This window comes from Coenobita brevimanus, chromosome 55, assembly GCF_032717465.1.
Source record: "Coenobita brevimanus isolate Jiangsu-jjx chromosome 55, ASM3271746v2, whole genome shotgun sequence".
Lineage (NCBI taxonomy): Eukaryota > Metazoa > Arthropoda > Malacostraca > Decapoda > Coenobitidae > Coenobita > Coenobita brevimanus.
In genome coordinates, this window is record NC_137008.1 from 61,140,425 (window position 1) to 61,164,549 (window position 24,125).

Below are 24,125 nucleotides of genomic sequence, written 5' to 3' on the forward strand. Positions count from 1 at the left end.
TGTGTGTGTGTGTGTGTGTGTGTGTGTGTGTGTGTGTGTGTGTGTTTGTACGCACTGGTAAAAGAGTACGGAATCGATTGGCAGAATGTGGAGTGGACTACAACAAGATCCTGTACTGATATAGAGGCGAAACTAATAGAGGCAGAGGTGAGAGGTGTCAAAGGAAATATTTCCTTTTTATATTTACGCACAATGCTGGTATAAATGCGATTTTCAATAGTTCAGTGTACACTGAATTGTGCTTGTTACTTAACCGATTTATTTGACAGCGTTTCAGAGTGCCCTCACACAGAACGATCATTGTGTAAGTGTGAATGACATACTGCTCTGTTTGCCTTGTAGTACATGATGTTTCTCAATTATGCATAGTATTGTATTTTTTATGAGCTTTTGTTATCGTTGACAGGTGTATCGAGAACAGTTGCAACGCGGCTTTCACAACCAAGCAGTGCCTGCAGTTCCACTACAAGAAGGTTCATGGCTACACGGGCGAAAGTATGCCCACAATTGAGCGTTGCATTCCTTACACTTTTGACTCGTATTCGGGCGGACTGGTGAATGATCCAGGGAGGGGCAAGGTACCCAGTCAGCCAAATCAGAACTCAAACAACTTAAACCAGCAGCAGACATCAGCAACCACCTCTGGTCAGCCCTCGATCCCTGACAACTCTTCTCACAGCGAGGACACTTCTCTTGCCCCGCTAGGCTCAGGCGACACCCCACCCTCCTCTCGCACAGACCTTCTCCTGGCTGCAGCTGCTGCCAAGCTGCCTCCTGCTGCCACCCTACATGGTTACGTCACAAAATATGCAACATCTGCAACTCGTCTAGTTAGTAAAGGTTCCCGCAAGTGGCTCGGTGATCCTCTGGATATGCAAGATCGTAGCTATGATGGTGACGATGCTCGAGATGTTTATGATTTCGATGACAGGCTGGAGGAGGAACTTATACAAAAGAGAAAGAAAGAAGATGAAAGCACCGGCGAGGAGAAATTATACCGACGTGAATCTAATGCATCATTGTTAGTAGAGGCAGCACTGAATGTGGCTGAGCAGACACTGAAGATGGATGGGCGTGGCCCTGTAGGCAGTCATGACCGCCTGCTGGGGTACAGTGGGCGGTACTCACCCCTTCCTCCTACTACAGTCGTCACCTCGATGGAACAGATCCTCCCTCATGAGGCAGCTCTTGCCACCCACATCAAGTACACCAGCTCCACTGACGACGAACGAGGCCATCTGGAATACACTTTAGAGCGGGAATACGACCCACGAGATCTACCAGAAGTGATGGTTGTTCATGAAACCATAGGCAGCCGTGATCTTCATGAGCAACTGAGCCATGACCTACATGACAACTTGCATGCCACCCTCGACCCACTACCTCCCAATTCTGTGGGTGATGACTTGCAGCACCACTCTGACCATGCGCACAATCTCACGCTTGTGAAGTCTGATGATTTGCCACCACCCACCCCGGCCACTCCAGTGGATCCTGGGACACCTATGGCTCCACCCACCCCACTGAGTTCAAATGGAGGGCTTGAACCAACCTTACAAGTATTAGACCAGCTGCCCGTGTCACAGGGCCTTCCAGTATCCCTGCCCTCCTCCCTTAGCGTTGGTCTTGACATGAGCTACAAGCATTACCGCCAGTCAGAGTTGACACCAGTCAGTCATGAACACTGTCTACCTACACACCTGGATGATTCCGAAGCTTCAATGGGACTTGATCCCATGGGTGAAGGGAGCCAATTGTCTCCTCGGAATGACCACCTAACGGATCAGCTGTCTTTGCCGGAGCTACAGCCCCACGATTTCCGCAGCCTGCCTGCCCTCCGCTCCCCTGAGCCTCCTCGTTCACCCTACCTGTCACCTAGCCCCACACCTGATGCTCTCCGCTCCTATCTGGTGACTACTGATGGCTTACGCTCACCAGTACCCATAGACCAGTGTGTTGACATGTCCCGAGCAAACCTATTTTTGCGACCAGCGGATCTTGCCAGTTTGCAGCAGCGGTACCACGGTGAAGTTGGCCACCAATCAGGCAGAGCACAACTGTATGAGCTGGAGCGGGTGCCAGCACACACTGTTGACCTGAGTGTGACGGGTCGTACCCTCACGTACACCAGTGATGCCCTCAGGCCAGGGTCAGTGTGCACCACCGTTTATGTGGCAGATGGTCACCCAGACGACAGACATTCCCTTGACCTGACCCTACCACGTCACGACCCCGACATTCACCGAGTTGATTCTCCAAGTCATATCCACCCTGCTGCCCGTGGAATGTCTCCTCATTCCCAACTTTCTCCGCACAATCAGCTGTCACCAAGCAACCAGTTATCCCCACAAAACCAGCTATCCCCTCACACCCAGCTATCCCCCCACACTCAGCTATCCCCGCACAATCAGCTATCCCCCCACACTCAGCTATCGCCTCACACCCAGTTGCCCCCTTACTCCCAGCTGTCCCCACACGGACAGATGTCACCCCTTGTAAATTTGGGAATGGATAGAGGTGGGGTTGGCAGCCCTCCCCTCTCACCTTCCAATAACCCCCCATTACCCCCAATCAGTCGTATCGTCGCCCCCGCCCCTCACTCCCCCATATTAACTTCACGTCAAATGTCTCCAGTACCCAGACCAGACTTGTCACCTTCTTTCACGACCCACACCCACGGCGAGTTGTTTGTGACGGGGGGCGCTGTACCCCTCCAGCCGGGCACTCCGGGTCCCCCCCTCACCCCCACCTCGCAAATGAGCAAGGACAGATCTTCCCCCTATTCCCAGTATCCCTCCTCCCCTTACCCTCGCCACCACGGGCATGGGTCCCCTCCCCCCTCTTACCACTACCAGTACTACTGACCGCGGCTCCCCTCCTGCTCCCCCCCACAGTGTGACGGCGGCTACTCCCTCACCCCGGCCGCCCCCACCCGCCCCACTCCCTCTGCCCACTGTTCCTAGTACTGTACCAACGATGACAGGCCTTCGTAGTGTACCGGGTGTGGCGGCCACCAGGACCAGCATACTGTATAATCCTTCAAGCGTGTTACAACGACTGGGGTATACCTCACTGAAGGCCAAATGTTCTAATGATCATTTTTACTCAATTATTTTTAGGTACTGTCATTTACTGTGGGCGTTTGTGGTTTTAATACACAGTTTCATAATCTATAAGCTCAATTCAGCTGATAACTCAAAGGTTCTGATGACCGTGATATGAATTTAACTCCTAATGAAGAGTTGTGCTTTTTTATATGCTATGGGTAATACTCTTATATTTGTGGTTCCTCTTCCTTCCCTTCTCTCAGCGACAAGCAGAGTCTTCCCTGTTCTCTCATTTTTTTACTGTGTGGGGCTGTTCTTTGTGCAACAGTCTATCTAGAATGTGTAATGGCTGCCCAGTGTGAGTTGATCGTCTTTTTACGGCTTCTGAATGAACTAGTGTTGTGTCTGTAGGAGGACCTGTAGTTTACTCGTACGTTGTGTTTGGGGTCACTCCTTCCCCTTGTGTCTCCAGTACTCTCTCGTCTCTTTTGTGACCCTCAACTTAATCGTGTATACATGATTGCCTCTTCCAACTCAGGGAGTGCTGTTTTATGGAGTTCTTTCTAGTGATCTGAGAGGCATGACCCATAAGGGCTAGGTTGGTCACAGAGCAGTGGACAAACTGAATTGGTGACACACTCCTCCTATGCACTCAACCATAACATATGCAAATACAACATATATGCAATGTGGAATGAAGCGTGAGTACTGGAGTGGTGATGAGGGCGTGGTGAGGAGCAGCATCAGTATAATGAGGCTGCTTGTGGTGAGAAGAGGCGACCCCGGTGGCACCTCATTCCCGCCACTCCGCCTCACCTGCCTCACCACCCAAGTGTCAGCACCAGAATCGTCTACATTGTTGTGATACCGGCAGTGACTCCAGTGCCACGATGCAAGAATCGAATCTCGTACTAGTGTACAAGCATCGACTCCAGTTCCGTTGTGCAAGAATAGACTTTGGAATCTACTTCAGTGCCACGGTACAAGATTCGACTTCAGTGCCTTGGTACGAGACACGACTCTAGTACTACGGTACAAGATTCGACCCTAGTACCACAGGACAAGACTTGACTCTGGTACCACGGCACAAAACTCGACACTTGTGCCGTGGTGCAATAGCTGACTCTAGTGCCATGGCACATGACTCTACTGCTACGGTGCAAGACTCGTTTCTTAATACCATGGTACAAGACTCGATTCGAGCGCAATGGTACATGACTCGACTCTAGTACCACGGTACAAGATTCGACTTCAGTGCCACGGTACAAGACTTGACTCTTGTGCGATAGTACAAGGCTCGACTCCAGTGCCACGTCACACTTCACAGCAACTAGGGACCGTTGCATCAAATGAAGATGTTAGTGATTGGAATGGAAATATATTTTACTGCTACAAATTTTCTAATTTTCTTTTACTAGTTACTTCAGCTGTGAATTGTGTATATTTCTAGAGAAGTGAACTCTGGTACGTGAATATTACAGGGATCGGGGGTTAGTGTTCCCAGGGCAGCCTGTCATTTTCTTTATCATTATGTACAAAGGGAGAGTGGAAAGCTCGATGTGAACCTAATGTGCCAATGTTTCTAGATAACACTTGTTAGCTACTGTGTCTGAATCGTTCGTGTTGATGATATTTGAAGGTGTTGCAGTTGTTTTACATGTGAAAATGGATTACTTGTGTATTCTTTGTATTTGTGTAATTACTGGATTGGGACTGAATTCAAAGCAATAATAAAAGATGGCTCTCAGTGCACCATTACCAGGCTAGGCGTCAGCCGGACAGGCCACCCGACCCACTCCATACTAGTGCCATGTAACCTCCCACACACCCTGCTCAGCTCGCTTTAAAAATAGATGGATGAACGTGTCAGGGAAGGGAATTGTGATTGTGAAGAATAGTTATGTCTTTCAGTTTTATCTGTCAAAAATTGATGCAGAAGTTCACGGATATGAACGTCAAGATTTCAGTGTGATATAATGGTTGATGTGTGGGTCAGCAGAGAAAGCAAGCAATACTGAGCTGGGTGTTGCAGGGGAGCACCAAGTTGGTTATTATTTTCCTCAACACTTGCACCTCATACTCATGGAAGAGTTATCATGGCAGGCACTTTAAAGTTACGTATATTTTAACGATATATCATGGTGCTGCATCAGTATTAGCATCACGCAGCTGTGTGTGACAATAGTGTGTTCAGTCCTGAAGTATTAACTGCCGACTGGCTCTGCCCTTGGTGTGAGACCGGAGTGGTCCGGGTGGCGGTGCCCCCTGGCAAGTGTCTCCCTGTGATCCCCTTCTGTGGCCGTTGTGATGAGTGTCCCTGCATCGGTGTTCCCCCTCCCCCTCCTTCCCTCGTGTCGCCTCAAGGGAAGTGGTGTCAACTGGCCACTCGCGACATTCCCATATAACCTGCAGCTCATTTTGCAATAGATAATAAAGTCATTGTAGTCATGCTCTTGGCATGTAGTGCTGATATGATAAATCATTCAACTCATTTCGGTTAGGGTACTCGTGAAGCATCATGGCAATAATGGGTGAGTTACAGGGTGTAACAATAACATGATAAACATGCCTTAGCACATACTCGTACTGTGCATGCAAAACTAAATGCCAAGAGGATGGATGCAAGAATCTGCCTCAAGTTTACACCACTTGACTGAGGTTGTAGTTTCCCTTCATCCCCACCCCAACCTTGGAAGCTACATTCAGAAATTTCAGTAAGACGCAGTCATTTTGGAATCTTAACATTTGAATCAACAAATGGAAATGGAGATTTGGTCAAACACTTAGTTTTATTACCTGAACTCATGGACCAAGACTAATCTTTCCTGGCATTATGATACAGAAGCAATAAAGAGCACACTGCAGACTACCATTATAATAACACGGCTTCGTTGGGATTCCATGTGACCAAACAGTGCTATTATAGGAAGCTTTTTTAAGGTCTGTCATGCATCATTGCTGTTACTTGCACTCCGACATTACAAATAGCTAGTAAGTTCTGAAGTGGCTTCCAGCTCACCAGTTTCCAGTTTCGTTAAGTAGATTATATTTGTGAGTTTTCGTGTTAGAAGGTTTAGTGGTTCTAGCGGAGCCACCTCAGACTCGCAACGGGTCGTGTGAGCTGCGACGAGTGTGTAGACCAGGTAAATTTCAATACTTAGAAATTATCATGACACAACTGGTAGATTTGGGCCTTGTGTGGTATTAAATTGAAGGTTTTATCATTTACTGTGTTACATACCGATGTTCAGCTGTTTTTGTTATCAATTTTGAGAGATCTAATATGTTCGTTGTGAAGTTACTAGGTATCTTTGATGTTTTTTTCTTGTTGTGATTAGCATGATTTGTGTACCGGGCTGGGTGGTGAAGCGTGACACTAAAAGTGTTCATAACAGCTAAAACAATGTGTGTATAAGGATAAGAGAGAAGCATAGTTCTAAGAAAAATCAGAACGATTTAAAACGTGTGATGTGAAACTTATTAGAACGGTTAGACTATAACTTCATGCAAAAGCATAACCTCAAAGCTTAAAGCGGAATATACTGTTAATTTTATCATTTCAGAGGTATTTGCCCAAGAATTTTATAAATGAGTTACTATTATCAGTTTTGAAGTTTATCGGAAAATTACAACAAAATATTTAGAGGTAAGTTCCCCCTTGCAGAAATAAACGAACTTGCCGCCAGAAGTACAGTTAACTACAGTGTCTACTGGTGGTGATCCTGTTTTGTGGTAATGTTTAGGCATTTTAAGGAATTTTACTAGTGTAATTCGACAGGACCATTTCTTGACTGTTGTCACAGATAGAGTAATGAGGTACTTAGTGCTGTGACTAGGTTACGGCCCCGGCCGAGGACCAGCAGAGGGCAGCAGACGACAGTTCCCCTGGCCCGGGCCCCTCAAGCCCAGTTGCTCACGTGCCGCGGCACCGACACGGGCCACGCCAGCCCTCACCCGTGTCTCATACGGAGCTTTAGAACTCGATTCTTCCATGTTTTAGATTATGGAAATGTTAAAGTTTTTGGATTTAAGAATCTTTGTACCCCGTGGATTTTTTAATGTTGTCATGACATTCTTTGGAGATACAAGCAGTATTATTTTCTTGTGTAAAGTGTTCAGCATGACTAATGGATGTACCATTAAGATGTACTTCATGTTATCCCGACGACACCCATGCTTGACTCTTACAATGAAGCTCAAATTTTGAAATTTAATGTTAAATGAACTTTATACATTTTCCCTGCTATTTAGTAAATATTTTATTGTTTGTTTCTGTGATATAAGTTACATTAAATATTATTATAAAACTGATCAAGTGTTTTATTCGAGTAAATCCTATCGTGTCTTAGTAGAACCTAAAGTATGTGTGTCTAGGAGGGAACGCGAACGCTTGATTTATAATTTGTAGCTTAACTCCTTCAGAACGATGAAGTTTATTTTGTCCCTGCTATAGCCAGACGATTGTATTCGGTTTAAGGGAGAAGTATCGCAGTGAAAATGGAGTGGAGATTTTATAATTCCACTGCTTCTTGAGTTGGAGACAAATCCATATTTGCTGTCTGAGTTCTGTAAGCTTGATAAATTTGTTCGGCAGTAACAAGAACAAAAGAAAAAAACAACACTATACAGAAGTGATTAATTATTCTGATTAAAGGATACGAGTGTCAGAGGTTCAAAATGAGAAGCTTTATCTACGCAGACAATAATTTGTACACATATGAAACCTAACCTGTACTGGTATTGGTTTGAACGGACCATTAGTAGACACAAACCTCAACAGCCTGTCATACATGGAGAACACAGCGGCATAAGTTTTAACTAATTGAAATATACCAAGTTGTGTATGTGCGCGCATTATGCATTCCCTCATTCTGAGGTACATCATTTTGAGCAGAAATTCATGCTGGCTTAAGAAGCTGGAACTACCATCTTGTGTCATGGTGCCTTAGGTTGGTAACTTTAAAATGTTTTCTGATTTTATCACCTGAAAATATACAGATGCACTGTGCTTGTAAAATCACGTGAGTTCAAACCTTGTACATTAGCCAGTACTGATTTCATAATCCGTATCCATGCATCTGATATCTAAAGTGCAGTGTCCATCGATTTATGTGTTAGCACTATGCGAGCTTACAGTAAACAGTGTGACGTCTCAGTCAACAGTATCAAATATTCCAGATGGGAAATAATTGACTAATTTCAGGTATTAGTAATGTGCAAGCGTATAACCGTCTTTCAAATTTATCCAAACTTTAATCCAAATTTTTTTTTTTTTTTTTTATGTGAGGAAGAAGGAACCAAAGGCAATGAGCCCGCAAAACTGTTCCTTCCAAGAGAAAAACAAAATACAAGAGAGAGCCAAATTCAAGATCCATTCATTTCGAGTTGCCTGGACACACTGCGTTTGAAAGACTGGAGATCATAGGAAGCAGGAAATACAGACAGAGGGAGACAGTTCCAGAGTTGACCTGTTGCATAAATGAAGGACTGGGAGTTACGGTTAACTCTTGCATTAGAGAGTTGGACAGAAAAGGGGTGAGTTTGCTGCTAGACGGGTGCTACGCGCCCGTCGTAGAAGTGGAGGAATGCATGCAGACAGTTCAGAGGAACAGTGATCATTGAAGTAGCGATAGAAAAGAGATAAAGATGCAACATTGCGGCAAAAGTTTACTGACGCCTCTCCTGCTTTTTTCTCCATGAAGACTGAAAGTCAGTTGCTCGGATATGAAGCAAACGACACTCACGACACCCATCTGTGGTTAGATAAAGTCAAGAGTGTCGATTGTTGCACTTCACCAGATTGATCTGCAGAGTCTATGGAGTGAGAAGACAGAAAGGCAACAGGACTTTCGTTGCCGATAGTACTACAGCAGTAAAGGGAGGTGGGTCAAAGATAAGGAAGACACGAGGAATAGGTCAAGGGTCATGGTATCTGGCATGGCCTCAACAATTTCATAATACAGTATTGTCCCTGCCTTATTCACAAGTGTGCATCTTGTCTCACAGTCTTAACACGTGCACACTTGCTGACCCAGGTACTGATGTTCATCTGGAGAATCCAAAGGTTCCACTCGTCCTCCATACCAAACCATAGGCTTTTACTTAGTTGTGACCTAGTGCTGTTGGCATGTGACCTGATGTGTTGATCTGGCGCTACTGGCATATGATCTCACGTGTGACTTGCTGCTGCTGGCATGTGACCTGGTGCTACTGCCGTGTGACCTGATGAATGAATTGGTGTTGCTGACGTGTGATCAGGTACCGTACTGCTGGCACGTGATCTGACATGGGAATTGATGTTGCTGACGTGTGACTTGGTGCTGCTAACATGGGACCTGGTGCTGCTAACATGAGACCTACTGCTGCTGATATGGGTCCTGCCGAGCAACCTGAGAACAGTGTCGGCTCTACTTTACAGAGGTCTTTAAGGGTCTCGCTTATTAAAGCAACTTTCCCCGGGTACCCTTCTTGGGCTCCCTCATCCCTCGCACCCAGGCTCTCACAAATATACTTGAATTTCTGTGAGATCACAATCATCTTGTTGGATTTACTAGACTAGACTGGGTTAAACTAGACTAGACGAGTGAAAAGCAGATAAACAATGCAAGTGTTGAGACAGACTAAGATAAAGATACGAGAATTATAAATTAGTCGGAGTTTAAAAGGTAGCCTAATGGGCATGACATCCTGTCAATTTATATTGTTTGCCATTCCCCTGTGGTTTCTCGCTCCTATTTCCCAGCACGCAGCGCATACCCTATCCATGTTTCACAAATAATTACCGCCTGGCATATAATGTAGTCTGATAACGAAGAGCTGTTTGAGGACACCAGACTTTAAATCATAACTGTTAATCACAATGATTTGATGTATTACCAAGTCAGATGAAAACATAAAAATTTCAGGACTTGCCAAAATTAAGCACAGAGCGTTACCAAGTAATAATAGTAGACACCAAAAGAAAGGAAAATCAAGTTATAAGTAATTTTATTAATTAAAAATCAGCCCTAACCAAAAGGTTATATATTATAAACAAACTAGAGAACATACGAAATTAGTAAAATAAAAACAGGTGTGAAGAAAGGAGAAAGTATAATTGGATGTTAGAACACAAAGATATTAACATTGAAATAAATTGTACAACTGAAATAAACACAGGACTTAAGATTGTAAGGCAGTCTGAAAAACAAAAGTTCGTAACTAAACAAAGTTCATACTTAAATAAAAAATAAAAAATAAAAGTGCAACATAAAATCAAATTAAAAAACATGCAAGGCAAAGGGGTATTAAACAACTAATGTGAAGTTAGGAAAAAAATGGAAAAAGTCTTCCATAAAAGTATATTTTAGTCAAACAGGACTTTGGGAACACATCACATTCTTAGATCGTGGACCCACTGAGCTTAATAGTATGGAGGGGCTATCTCCGCAGCGAGCGTGTGACTTTGACCGCCACATTGAAACACCCACATTCGTCGCCTCCACCATGGTAGCTTGCTCTTTCTATTTCGCTGTTGCTTACATAAGCTGAGCATGAGCCATGGCACTACATTTTAGCTGCGCAGTGGACCATGGCGCTATATTTTCCGAATTCCTCTGCTGATTTCAAAAGGCGCGGGCGTCGGGTGTAGTGCATAAACATCATCAGCGCCTCCATGGGCCCCTGGCGGCGGGCACACAAACTATGCGGCGCTACTCATGTGAAAGCCCCTCCTTATTGCAGAGCTCAGTGTCATGGGCGGACCATTTTTATTATTTGCATTCATTCCCAGACTGTTCACAATCATCCGGTCTCCGGTCACTGAATATTCATTCCAACCAATTTAGTGCTCTCGACACCCGTCATTCGTGCTATCTACCTCAGACAACCATACGCTTATCTTTCTTTCTAAGCATATACCACAATCATTCACTTATACAGTTTCCTCAGTCATACGAGAACAAGCGTCTTGGAGCCAAAAACATCATGACTCTTTTATTCACACTCACACTCAAAAGCATACATATACGAGTAACACTTATGGAAAAATTTTACTATACTTAATGAGCGATCGCACTTTGACCCAAAAACGCCGCTCCCGGCTCCCGGCATAGGATCTCCGTAGAATTTTTTGCCCATAGCTACAACAAAAATATACTATAGCAGTGCGAGAGCCCTCCACAGAAGCAAGTGCGAGGGGCCCGAGGGGCCCACGAGCACTTGTTCAATCTATTCCAAGTTCTTTCGGCTGTTTTATGTTTATGAGCTCTGGCTTTTACTGGTTCCATGCTCAACTCTGTTCAACTGATTTTTGAAAGGGATATTGGTCATTATTTGCGAACCTAATAGCTTTGTTTTGAATTCCTTGAAGCTGCACGAAGTTGTTCTTGGCACGTATCGAAATTGGTACCGGTAGATAATCCAATAAAGGCAAAATCATAGCCTTCACCACCTGTAGTTTTATACTGCAGAGTTACTGTTTAAACCTTCTGAGATTGGTTAAATTGTTACTAGCAGTTGTCTTCCCCAGTTTAATATGGTGTGAGTAATCAAACGTAATTAGACTACAGTTAATCCTAGCATTTTTCCATCGCTGTTCCATCCTATGAGTTCATCTTCTACTGTAAGAAGTGCTGGTCTTCTCTGAGAAATAGGTCTATTGCTTTGAACTTATTCATATTTGTTTAAATTTTCCAAAGTCGTCCAAACTGATTAATCTCCCTAGTACATCTATCTGTTTTTAAAACTGCCATATGTTTTTATTTTCCTGGGTAAATTATTAATAGACTAATGTAGTCTGCTTGTAATAAATTATAGTCCGGATACTCCAAAAATGATAGATCGACAGTGTACTGTACATTGTAAACAGTGTAGGTGCCAATACGTTGCACTGTGGAAATTAACTGAGTAAAGGAATTCGGGTTTAGTGTAGACTAGTTATTCAGTTTTGTTTTAACTGTTGTTTGCTCTCGGTAGTCGCAGAGAAGTTTTAAAAAATTACTGGCAATCCTAAATTAAAAATTTTGCATTGAAGGTTTCATAGCCATACCTTATCAAAGGCCTTGGAAGCGACACTCATAATTAGATAACTATGGTTCCCTTTTGCTAATCCCTGTACAGTTAGTTCTGTCACAACCTCATTTGCTTATGTGTCCATATGTTCCCGAAAACCAAATTGCTTAACATGATGTTTCCTATTGTTTTCAAGAGAGACTCAATTTATTCTTTATATTTTTTCTAAAATTTTCATGGACACCTCAAACAATGAAATGGGTCCATAGTTCACTGGGTCATGAGTTTCCCCCCTTAAGTATGACCTTAATTGTGGCTTCCTTATATTTATCCGGAACGTATCCCGAACACAAACAGCAGTTAAATATATCTACAGCACCAGGTAGATTAGGTGTTGATCGGCTAGAGTTATGAACACTTCTTTATTAATACCTCTGTCGCCTGCTGCAGTGCAGTTCATTTGTTTAATTATTCTTGTGATCTATGTCTGAGTTGTTGATCTGATCGAGGGATCATCTCTGCTGAACCATGAAAAATCTCCGTGATCAAAGGGAGTAATATAAGTATATCTAATTAATTCATTTACCCAGTTTCGTTTTCCTTGTCATATTCTTGTTTTTCTCAACAGAGCATCTGAAGCTTCCAGATATTTCTAAATAGATTTTTCTTGGTTGTTATCACTGGATTCTTTTTCCCAAGTTATCAGCAAAGCATTCATTATTTTCCGTTTTCTTTTTTAGCATCTTAAAGTTTTTCCGTTTTTTTTTTTTTTTTTTTTTTGGGGGGGAGGAGGTTCTGATCATCTATAAGTTGATGTAATCTTCCCCAATAAAGTCGAAGTGTGATGTCACGTAATCTTGACAACCGCCGTGGTTCTAAACAAACATCCTACATTGCGGCTTTTACAATATTGTCTCCTGTCTCTTTTTCTGGAAGGAAGGAAATCAATATGTAAGTGCGAAAACCATTATAATATGTTCACATTCCGACCATCATTTACTCATGGGTGTAATATTAGATAAAGTTCAGCCTAGCCTCAAAGACCACAAAATTAGCGTGTCTGGAATGTGGTAGGTTTGGCTACAAACCTTTTCTTCATATATACCTTTTCATTATTTTATCTATCTGTCTATCTATTGCCAGACGCCAGAACCCCGTAAGGGTTGGCCGTTTGACTCGAGTCAGTTGTTTTACGGGGAGGAGCACTAACCCTCCGCCAACCCACATGTTGACACGTAAGGAACACGTATGGGTTGGTTAAATGGTTACCAGCCAGGGCTGTAAATGGTTTCCGTTTGATTTGTCACTCAGTGTAAAGCCACCTGAAAGGGGATGAAGAGTAATTAAAAGTGACAGGAAAGATGAGAGAAATAGGAAGACAGGAGGGCAGACACAGAAAAATATATATACATAAAGGTGAAGTAAGAGTACCTGTAAGCAGCACTACATCGAGTGAGTGGATGATGGACGCCACCACCTACTACTTTTGTAATATTTAATTTACCATTGCTGGCAGAAATAAAGTTTCATTATGCAGTTATTTTATTGAATCAGATTCTAAATATATTAATTCGACATAATACCTGAAAGGCCCTTTAAATTGTTCTTCCGGTCCACAGTAAAAAATAGTTGTGTCAGTGAAATAATAATTGGCAAAAAGCAATCCAGAGCGCAGAAAACATACAAAAAGACAAATTTGTGCTTCAAGGAGTAAGATACAGTAAATATCAGCAGGCCCATGTCTCGGATGTTATGCAAAACTCTTGGTAAAACTGTATACAAGAGTTTAACACCTAAAGCAGAATGCAGTACTAATGATAGCACTGATTAAATCACTAATTATTCACCATACTACTAGCCTACCACTAAACCTAACCTAACCTAACCAAATCAACCTAGCTGACTAATCTAGACTACCGCTGGTGCTAACTTAACCAAATCAGATATTGATCTGACTAACAGACTCTCATTAGACCTAATTAACACAGACTGCTACTAGTCCCTACTAACACTGACTGCCATTAGACCTAACTGACACAGATTGCCACTAGACCTAACTAACACAGACTGCCACTAGACCTAACTAACACAGATTGAGATGTTATCATGCACTCGTAGTTGCAGTCGTTACCTTTCAGTTTAAAATTTCGCGGGAACAGGTACTCGAACTCGATTTATTGGGAGCAGACACATGTTGCTTTCCTATTAATACTTCTAATAATTTACTTTATCGGCAAAAAAATATACAATCTGAAAGCGCATCAAAACGTACAATTAATAATGAATAATAAAATGAAGTGATGAGAGAAAGCGTGGAGGAAGTGATGTCAGCGTGGCCCTCTGGTGGCAGCTGACACGTCCTCAGTGTTGTGCTGCCGCTCTGACAGAAAGCTTGTTGACTGGCACTCACTCTCGCCTAGTCTTCTGTCACGGCATCATGGCTAGTAAGTTCTTTTCCTATCATCTTTTTAACTGACTACGATCATTTGGTTGATAGTATTACAGTTCCAAGGTATACACAGTGCCATTATACCTATTAATTACATGTTGAGATACATAAACATGTCCCGGCAGGTAACATCGGTCGGGTATTCAGCTTTGTTTCACATTTTTGCTTGTGTTGTATATATATATATTTTCTCTCTGAATGTGTCTCACAGAGGTAGGAAGATCAAGGTCGAGGTAAAATTTATTGCGGAATATTGAAGGTAGGTAATATCTTGTGAAGTGAGAGGCTGACATGTTTACATGCTGTGTAACCTAGGCCAGCTGGAGCCTCCGTCGCTTAAGTATTCACGCCAGTGCAGACATTCTACATCCCTCCTAGGTCTTAGTATTTTATTGTAAATAATGGTGCAAATGGTAAACCTAAGCGTGCCTTAATTTGCGAATTGTAGAGCACCTCACTGCAGAACTTAAAAATGACGAATAGGATAAGTGGCACCGTAGATATTTAGCGGAAAACGCAAGTCGAATTAAAGATTTAAATGTTTTGGGGGATAGTATTTGAATGTCCTGTACTTTGCCGTACTGATTTCGGATATTGTTTGGATATCCTGTACTTTGCTTTACTGATTTCATTGCATTTTCCCTAATGTTATTTTGATCCATTGATCAAGAAAACAGTTATAATTTTGATGTGCAATTTATATTCCTGGTTCTTATTTAAACCGAATTCTGTTTCTTTGCCAAAATTTGCATGGTGGTGGGTACTGAGCCGAGCGGACCCAAGCTGTACTGCGTACACAATTTCCATTCTATCCTTATTTTCTATAAATATCACGGTACCTGTTGTTTATAAGAGGAATTGATGGCTTTCAAGATTGGATTAGGTTAGGTTATTTATATGTAATTAGGTCACTCGGTTGTTTTTGTTTTTAGCTGACCGTACATTAGCAACTGAACCTAACCTAATTGGGTATAAATATCAACCAGGAAAATAAACTGCACAGCCAAATTATATATAGTTTTTCTTTATCACTGGACCAGAATAACATTAGAAAAAATACTGGTAAAATGAGATCAGTAAAGTACAGGGCATCCGAATTTCTTGTAATCAATGCAGCAAATGGCATGTTGCCATTACCGCATTGAAATAATCAAGATACTTCTCAAATCGGTAACAGTATAATCAAATTTAAAAAAATATATCGAGCATAACCCATCAGGAGGAGGAAAAAGCAAGAGAAGAGAGGATGAAGATTTACAGGAGATAGGTATGTGGCTAGCTGCTAGCCAGATAAGATGGTGGGACTGATGTATATGATTGTATTGCCCCTTTTTTATTCCTTCCTTTTACTTTTTTATCCTTTGGATGTTACAGAAGGAATGAAAAAAAGTGAGTGGGAGGAAAGTACTGTAGTAGTATTCTACTTCAGTGTTGCAGCTAAATACCAGTACATTTGAGATTTTTCGAAACGGTAAAAGTGTAGAAGATCAGACATAAAAAATATCAGGTTTAATGTCAAAAAGAAGAGAAAGAGGAAATGAGAAGGAAAAAATAAATAAGGAGGAGAAGGGATGGGTAAATCCACTACTATACCTCATACCAATTAATTTGGCCGGGCATGTATGGCAACACTGTTCCTGTCGAGATTCTGATTGGCTGGAGGTGTTTGTTCAATTTCGTTGTTGCTTAAACCGATACTCTCTTTATTATCAGATGTGGTACTGAGTTTGTCGATAATACAGTCGTGAAAAACAATAAGAAATCCGTTATATACTTAACAACAATGAAATTTTCGTAGGAAGATAGAGATATTGAGTCAACAAAGTACAGTATTATGATAGTCTAAGTCAAGGTCAGCATTCGAACAATACCTTTAAATCTCCGACACTCCGTAATATAAAAGAAAATTAAGGAAACCTGCTTAGTATAAGCGTTGGTATAACACACATTTAAATTATAAGTCCGCACCCTTAAATTATGCCACAACTCTGAATAATTAAAAATTCTAATGAAAAGACAAGTTCTGCAGGGAGAGAGGTTTGAAAAAATTGTGAAAATGAAAGTAAGCTAAAGGAAAACTATTTCATTATATCTCCTCTATTATCACAATACAGACTGATCATAAAATTTAAATGTGTTATACCAACACTTTGATTAGGCAGGTTTCCTTAATTTTCTGTTATATTAGGGAGTGTCGGAGATTTAAAGGAATTGTACGAATTGACTTGGACTATCATAATACTTTGTTGACTCATATCTCTATCTTCCTGCTAAAATTTCATTGTTGTTAAGTATATAACGGATTTCTTATTGCTTTTGACAATTGTGTTGTCGACAAACTTAGTATCACATCCGATAAGCAAGAGAGTATCAGTTTAGGCAACAACGAAATCGAACAAACACCTTCAGCCAATCAGAATCTCGGCAGGAACAGTGTTGCCATACATGCCTGGCCAGATTAATTGGTATGAGGTATAGCCAGGTAAATCATGGTGATTTCTATAACAGGATGGGCTGTTTGTTATGCTGGGACAGGGTATTAAGAATGGGCAGTCATGGTAATGATATTGCAAACCAGGACATCACATAACTGATCCTTCCTGCACGGTAGTGTACTTTATATTGGCTAGTTTAATTAGTGTGAGTGCCAGTCTCCGTAGGGTAATTGAAACTTTGTTTGGTGGTGCCATGTAGAAAACTTTTTGTTTGAAATTAATGAAGGTTTCTCTTTTGTACAGTAAAATTTTTGGAGGTGATAAAGCCATTTTGTGCTGTATTACCGGAGATCCAAAAGCCTGAGCGCAGAATTCAGTTCCGAGAGAAGGTTCTATGGACAGCTATCACCCTTTTCATCTTCCTGGTCTGTTGTCAGGTAAGTTAAGGTGATAGTTGTACAACATTTATTTCCAGAGCTCAAGAAAAATGTTTGGTCAGGTCAGACACCTGTGTCCAGTGTCAGAGATCATGTACCTCCATAAATGAGTTTGGAACTAAGATATTGCTGTGTTAACCGGCATTAGATTTTTGGACTGTGATTCAAGAATATGAAAACATTTTGATTATATAGTGGATTAATACAACTGTTGCCTTTGTCCAGATCCCACTGTTCGGTATAATGAGCTCGGATTCGGCAGACCCATTCTACTGGATCAGAGTAATTTTAGCCAGCAATAGAGGAACACTCATGGAATTGGGTATCTCCCCCATTGTTACCTCCAGTCTTATCATGCAGCTACTTGCAGGTGCCAAAATCATTGAGGTCAGTATTCTCACCACTCACTTTGTATTTTCAGTAGTTTGCTTTCTTTTAAATGTAATTAATGAAAGGTACTTTTTCCATCCATCCATCCATCATCCAGTCCTGTGTTTCCCCATGAGGAGCGTAGGAGCCCGGGGCTAGGCAATTTGATCTTGACATATAAGATGAGAGTGACCAGCCTCACTTATCCGTGAGTGGCATTACAGGAGCAATAAACCCCACCCACCCCATGGATATAAACCTACAGTTCACAGGCTCAGTCCGATTGGATCATCTTAATACCCACTAAACCACCAGGTGCCATAATTTGGTTGTATTGTTACTACTCAATGTAGTAAATGGTTTCCAGGTGTACAGGAAACCATTTGGCTTGTCACTCATTGTAGAGACACCCATAGGCAAAAGAAATGGAAAGATTGAAGGAAAGAAAGACAGAAGAGGGAGTGTAAAGTTACCTGTAGGCAGAAGGAAGAGGAAAGAATGAAGGAAAGAAAGACAAAAGAGGGAGTGTAAAGTCACCTGTGGGCAGAAGGAAGGAAAGAAAGACAAAAGAGGAAGGGAAGAAGAGAAGAAAGACAAAAGAGGAAGGAAGGAAGAGAAGAAAGGGCAGACACCCAAAGCAGCACTAAATTGAGTGAGTGGATGGTGGGCATCCCCACTTCCCCCCCCCCCCCAATAGCACAGGTGCGGTATAGCTAAAGAGTATCTTGTTGCAATGGAGGCGAGTTGAGCTGGCCAGGAAATTAACCACCAAGTGTGATGAGGTCTCTGATCTTTATTTTTGCTGCCACCAGATTTTATTCAGCCTTGAGACCTTTGGCTTGGAGTGATTAGTGTTCTTTAGCTACTTCAGTAAAAGAAGACTAAGCAGCTTCTGTTATGGCTCCAGGCTTGTCAGGGCATGAACCCAGTAGACTAGGCTGAAAGCAGAAATTGCTCTCCTCCTGCAGTCCACTGTCCTTCTCTCAAGGGATAGAGTGGAGGGACGTTTGTATAACCAGATTCTTCTCCAGGATAGGAAGAGAGTTGAGCGACGTTTGTATAACTAGTTCCGTTTCCAGGACCAGAAATCTTTCCTAAATTCAGTTATTCTTTGGAAATTGCAGTATTATGCAGTGTAATCATCATACTCAGAGGATTAGACCTGAACTTGTAGAATGCCAGATCTATCTATCTATCTATTGCCAGACGCCTCAATCCCGTTTCGGGTGGCCACAAACAAATCGCCTCCAAGTTGCCCTGTCCCCAGCCATTTCACTGCCCTGCTCCCAACTCACACCCCCATCTCTCATATACCTCTCCACCCCATCCCTCCATCTCATCCTCAGCCTCCCCCTCCCGCTTCCCCCCTCCACCTCACTCACGTACACTCTCTTTGTCAGTCTTTCACCCTCCATCCTCTCCACATGGCAAAACCACCTCAGTGTGTTCCTCATAACGCTTCCTATCACATCCACATCCACACCACAACAGTCCATTATATCCTCATTCGTCAGCCTGTCTTTCTATGTGACTCCACAGGCTCCTCTTAAATAACTCATTTCCACTGCCCTCACTCTTGACTTGTGTCCTTCCAACAACGTCCAAGCTTCACTTCCATACGTTAGAGTTGGTATCACAATACTGTCATGTTGTAACTTTTTCACATCCATTCTCACTTCCCTGCCAGATGCATTACAGTAAATGTACTAATAACTGCTGATGGAGCCAAAACCTGTACGAATAAGTGAAATATATATATAATGTAGTACTAACCCCCAAAACTCCCAGAAATGGCCCAAAATCTTCCTGTCCTAGAAAAACACTGTAAATTAACAATGAATATTAGTTACAGTAATCCCATTTTATTTTTGATTTTTTTTGCATCTCTCTCTCTCTCTCTCTCTCCACTATATATATACTGTATATAATCTCATCTCAGCCGTTTGAGTGTCCACTTCAGGACCAGCCTATTCTGACCAAAGTGGGGATGATACAGCCAATGTATCTCTACCAAGTGGCTTAGGCTGTCTGGTAGAGATTGTATGTAGGGTGAGAAGCACTTATGCAGTAAGTGTAATTGTAATGTTGGAGTGGCTTTGGATATGTGTGTAGTCTGTGAACCAAGTGTAATCGACCCACACAAACTGACTGGATGCAAGCATACTTAAGTGTAAGCGACACTGGTTCAACTACAGTACCTCTTGTGTCCGCCAACGCAGTATGTGGCCAGAAGAACGCTCCCAAAGTTTATTACCCTGGCAGGGCACGAAACTTCGTTCTTCAGTGTGCAAGAATGCACACTTTACCACTGTACCACAGAGACTCCATATATATATATGTTTGTGGTAGGTGATGGTGCTCACCATCCACTCACTTGATGTAGTGCTGCTCTCAGGTGTCTGCCCTTTCCTCTCCATCCTTCTTTCCATCCATCCTCTTCTGTCTTTCCTTCATTCTTTCCTCTTCCTTCTGCCTGTGGGTGATTCTGCACTTGAGTAACAGGCCAAATGGTTTCCTGTACACCAGGAAACCATTTACTATGCTGTGTGGTAACCATATAACCAGATTTTGGCGCCTGGTGGTTTAGTGGGTATATGGCTCTCCAGTCGGATCGAGCCGGTGAAGGTTTATTTCCAAGGGGTGGTTGGGGTTTATTGTTCGCATAATGCAACTCAGATGAGTGAGGCTGGTTACTCTCATATTATAAGTCAGGACCAACTTGCCTAGCTTACCATTATTTTTGTACAAGGGTACAATCACAGCCTTTTTCCACTCAGCTGCCCTAATGCCAACTAAGGGTACAGGGGTTGGGGCTGGTGATAGAGTGGTCAGTGTTTCTGGAGGAAGGCCTGTGGATGCCTCAGACACTGCAAATGGTGACAGGATACGAGGTCATGCTACTGGTGTAAATGCCAACCAGCTAACTTGCAGGCAGTTTAGAATGCAGGAAAAAAATCATTTTTTGTATTATGTGGATAATACAGAGAAGTACAATTAATGGGTTATTTTAGCCAATTTATCACTTCATACAGACAGTGCACTTACAGGTATTAGAAAGCACACTGTACAGTAGCCCTTGAGTTACACAGTTCTGAGACACACAGTTACTAGGTAGACACTCAAAACTGTACCAAAGTACCAAGTACATGGTTCAAACAGAGGCTGAGTAAAAAAAAAAAAAAAAAAAAAAAAAAAAAAAATCCCCCCCCCCCTCCCCCAACACATCAGATTTGTCATGACAATCCTCACCCCATGAAAACATAAAACACAAAAACTGTAAGACAGTGAGTGACATAAGATAGACATGAAGTGACTTTAAGGGGTTTCCTGTCAGTGGAGAGGAGCTGAAGGCTAACCCTGGCCTCGACTCTGCCTCGTATCCTCTCTCAACAGCAAGCCAGTAGTCATCTGTCAAGGTAAGTAGGGTAAAATAGGGTAACTTCCCTATGGAATAATTTCACCACAATGCCAACAATTCCAATTCAGAGGCCTGTAGGTCCCAAACTGTTGCATGGATTTGGCTTCTGTCATGTGAAGCTTTGATCCATTGTGCAAAAAAAATGGCATTGGAGAAATGAAATTTTTACTGAAAATTTTCAGCATTTATTGCATCACTAGAAACTTGAGAAAAAGTATATTTTCCTACTATTTACATATTTCTGGTTAAAAGTGATTCAGAACTGCATATTTCACACACACACACACACACACACACACAACAGCACCATGCCATGAGAGTCCCTCCAACGAACTTACCAACCATGCAGCAGTCAGTGAAACAACAATGGATGCCACTGACATAGAGTTTGCCCAATGCATGGCATAAACCCTACTGTATGGTAGTCTAGGCTACCAAAGCCTAATTATAATCAGTTATGATATGTGGTGTGGTACTATAACAATGATAGTGATAAATACAACAGTAAGAACAACAAATGGGTCATGGCGAACTTAATTTTTTCAATCTGTGGCGTGGGAAAAAATAATAAATAAATAAAAAAATAACAAAAACTTTTATAGGTATCTTAAGCAGAAGGGCTGAATGTATAGATAAAGCAATAAAAATGTCAGTACTCCGTATGTGACAGTTTGTATTTGGCAACAACCACCGTTCACGACGAGGTTACCCCGCTTTACCGTACCACAGTTTGTAACTTTGTTTCTTAACCCCTAAAGTACTAATGGGATTGATAGATGCTTTTTCAGAATTTCGCTTGATGCCTAAGAGGATCGATAGAGGAGCCTTTGTAAAAAACTGGGGACACTAGGCTTTGGCCCGATTGTGGTGTATATTGATGCAAACCAATGAGAACTAAGTCCTGAGTAGGGAGGGGGGAGGATCCAGGCCCCTACCCATGGTGGGGGTGATTCCCCCACCGCCCTCTTGCCATCTACCTCTACTACAAACCTTTTGTTCCCTCACTTGTGACTGGAATCACAGCTCACCCTAGCAACTCTATAAAGCTGATTTTTTCATGCCACAGTCCACCCCACCATCCTGCCTCATTCTCCCCCCTCCACGCATTCATACTCCCTCCACCTCCAGCTGCTACTTTCCTGCTGTAGCTACATGGTAAACATTTGACATATGAGAATATATACATTTTCCAGTGTGTAAAAATCAAGATCTTTCATTCTTTAATACCATTTTTTTTTTTTTTTTTTTTTTTTTTTTTTTTTCATATGCAAGGATTGCCATTGTCAATTTTTGATGATCTTTGACAGGCTATAGCTCAGTAACCAGTTGGTCTAGAATGCTCTGGTTTGCGGTATAAGGTGTGTAAATTCAAACTCTAAACCTTGGGCATAACACTTTTTACTTCTGTAAGAGTCGAAAAATTGGCTCCATATACTGTACAGTACAGATTTTCACACCGGTACGGTGAAAAGAACCCAGGCCTTCAGGGGTTAATGTCAGTTTTAAGTAGGGTATGTCATTAGAAAGGATATCAGTAAAAAGGTTTGGCCATAAGTGGAGGTCAGACTGTGATGCGTTTAACCTTTTTATGACTACTTTCAATGGCTCAAGATACACGGTTTCAAGGTGTGTTGTACCATTGCAAACATATTGCAGTAACCCATAAACCATGGTTAGAATACAGTAATACCTTGATATATGATATCCCTGGATGCGATACCCTGGCTTAACGATGGGGGTAGAAATACCACCATACCCTGCTTAACGATGGCCAAACCCCGGTTTAACGATAGGTTTTAATTTTTTTAAAGATTTTTATTATATTTTAGACAAATTGTGTGTTTTGGTTGATTTATAAACTGTTTTTAGACTAAGACTAATGTGTTTGTCATAGGTGGCATGAATATTGTCATTTTGGAGTACAGTTTACTAAACTTGATTTTTTCCAGACATATATATGATGATTTTCAGATTTTAATTGTTGGTTTTAGTGAGTTATTTACAGATGTTAGGCTTAGATTAGCTTCTTCTACAGCTGTAGGCCATTTAGATTGGCTTTAAACTTGTTTTTGGGCTCATTTGGATGGGTTTTGGACTTGGTTGGAGGGGAAACCCAAGGCTGAAAAACACATCCCACTACTTTATATGTTAAATCTACCCCAATATACAATACCCCGCCTTACGATGGGTTTTTACCTAACCAGCTGCATCGTTAAACCGGGGTATCTGTACGGGTACCCTCATACTTGTTTTCCATGAGGCTGTGGGTGGAGTACTTTACTAGCACCTTCACAGTCATTTGCTTTGAGGCTGCAGGTGGAGTATGGTCCTATTTAATATTGATTGTGGCTGAAAATCTCTTTACAAGATAAACACAGACATTCAAATCTCTGTAGTTAAGGGTAAACCACGGGGGTGGGGGGGCACTGTACAGTTACTTTAAATAATTTTGATGTTCACTTTTTTTTTTTTTTTTTTTTTTTTTTTTTTTTTTAGCTACAAATGGAGTAAGACTGAATATGTACTAAATTAAATTAGTTCATGTCTATTGTAACTAAGCATTTTGTTGTTCACAGGTAGGGGACACCCCCAAAGATCGAGCCCTATTCAACGGTGCCCAGAAGTTGTTTGGAATGATGATTACTATTGGTCAGGCCATTGTATACGTAATGACTGGGATGTATGGTGACCCCTCAGATCTTGGTGCTGGTGTCTGCCTCCTTATCATTATACAGCTCTTTGTGGCTGGTCTCATAGTCTTGCTTCTTGATGAACTGCTCCAGAAGGTACCTGCTCATGTTATTTGATTGTGGTTGTAATATTAATTTTTTTTTTTTTTTTTTTTTTTCCGATACAGAGATCACATAATTTGTATACTGTTGAACTTACAGGTTTTTAGTAATCCTGTCCCTTCAGTAGGGATTCAGGTAAGTGGAATAACTGAGATAAAATGGTGGACTGTGACCGAGAGGCCTACTA

At 41.9% G+C, this 24,125-nt stretch overlaps 2 protein-coding genes across 2 annotated transcripts in view; both read left to right on the plus strand.

Annotated features, from left to right (window-relative positions):
• Positions 1–7,358, plus strand: part of LOC145401240 (uncharacterized) — a 63,418-nt gene extending 56,060 nt beyond the window's left edge. The window contains exon 9 of the mRNA XM_080273573.1: positions 407–7,358. Coding sequence (XP_080129699.1) covers positions 407–2,864 — 2,458 coding nt within the window. The 3' untranslated portion in view covers positions 2,865–7,358. The remainder of the gene's footprint in view (positions 1–406) is intronic.
• Positions 7,359–14,428: 7,070 nt separating this feature from the next.
• The window catches only part of Sec61alpha (SEC61 translocon subunit alpha), a 34,922-nt gene continuing 25,225 nt past the window's right edge, over positions 14,429–24,125 (plus strand). Inside the window, exons 1-4 of the mRNA XM_080273751.1 lie at positions 14,429–14,482; positions 17,226–17,359; positions 17,585–17,746; positions 23,723–23,932. Of these exons, the coding sequence (XP_080129877.1) occupies positions 14,476–14,482; positions 17,226–17,359; positions 17,585–17,746; positions 23,723–23,932 (513 nt within the window). The 5' untranslated portion in view covers positions 14,429–14,475. The remainder of the gene's footprint in view (positions 14,483–17,225; positions 17,360–17,584; positions 17,747–23,722; positions 23,933–24,125) is intronic.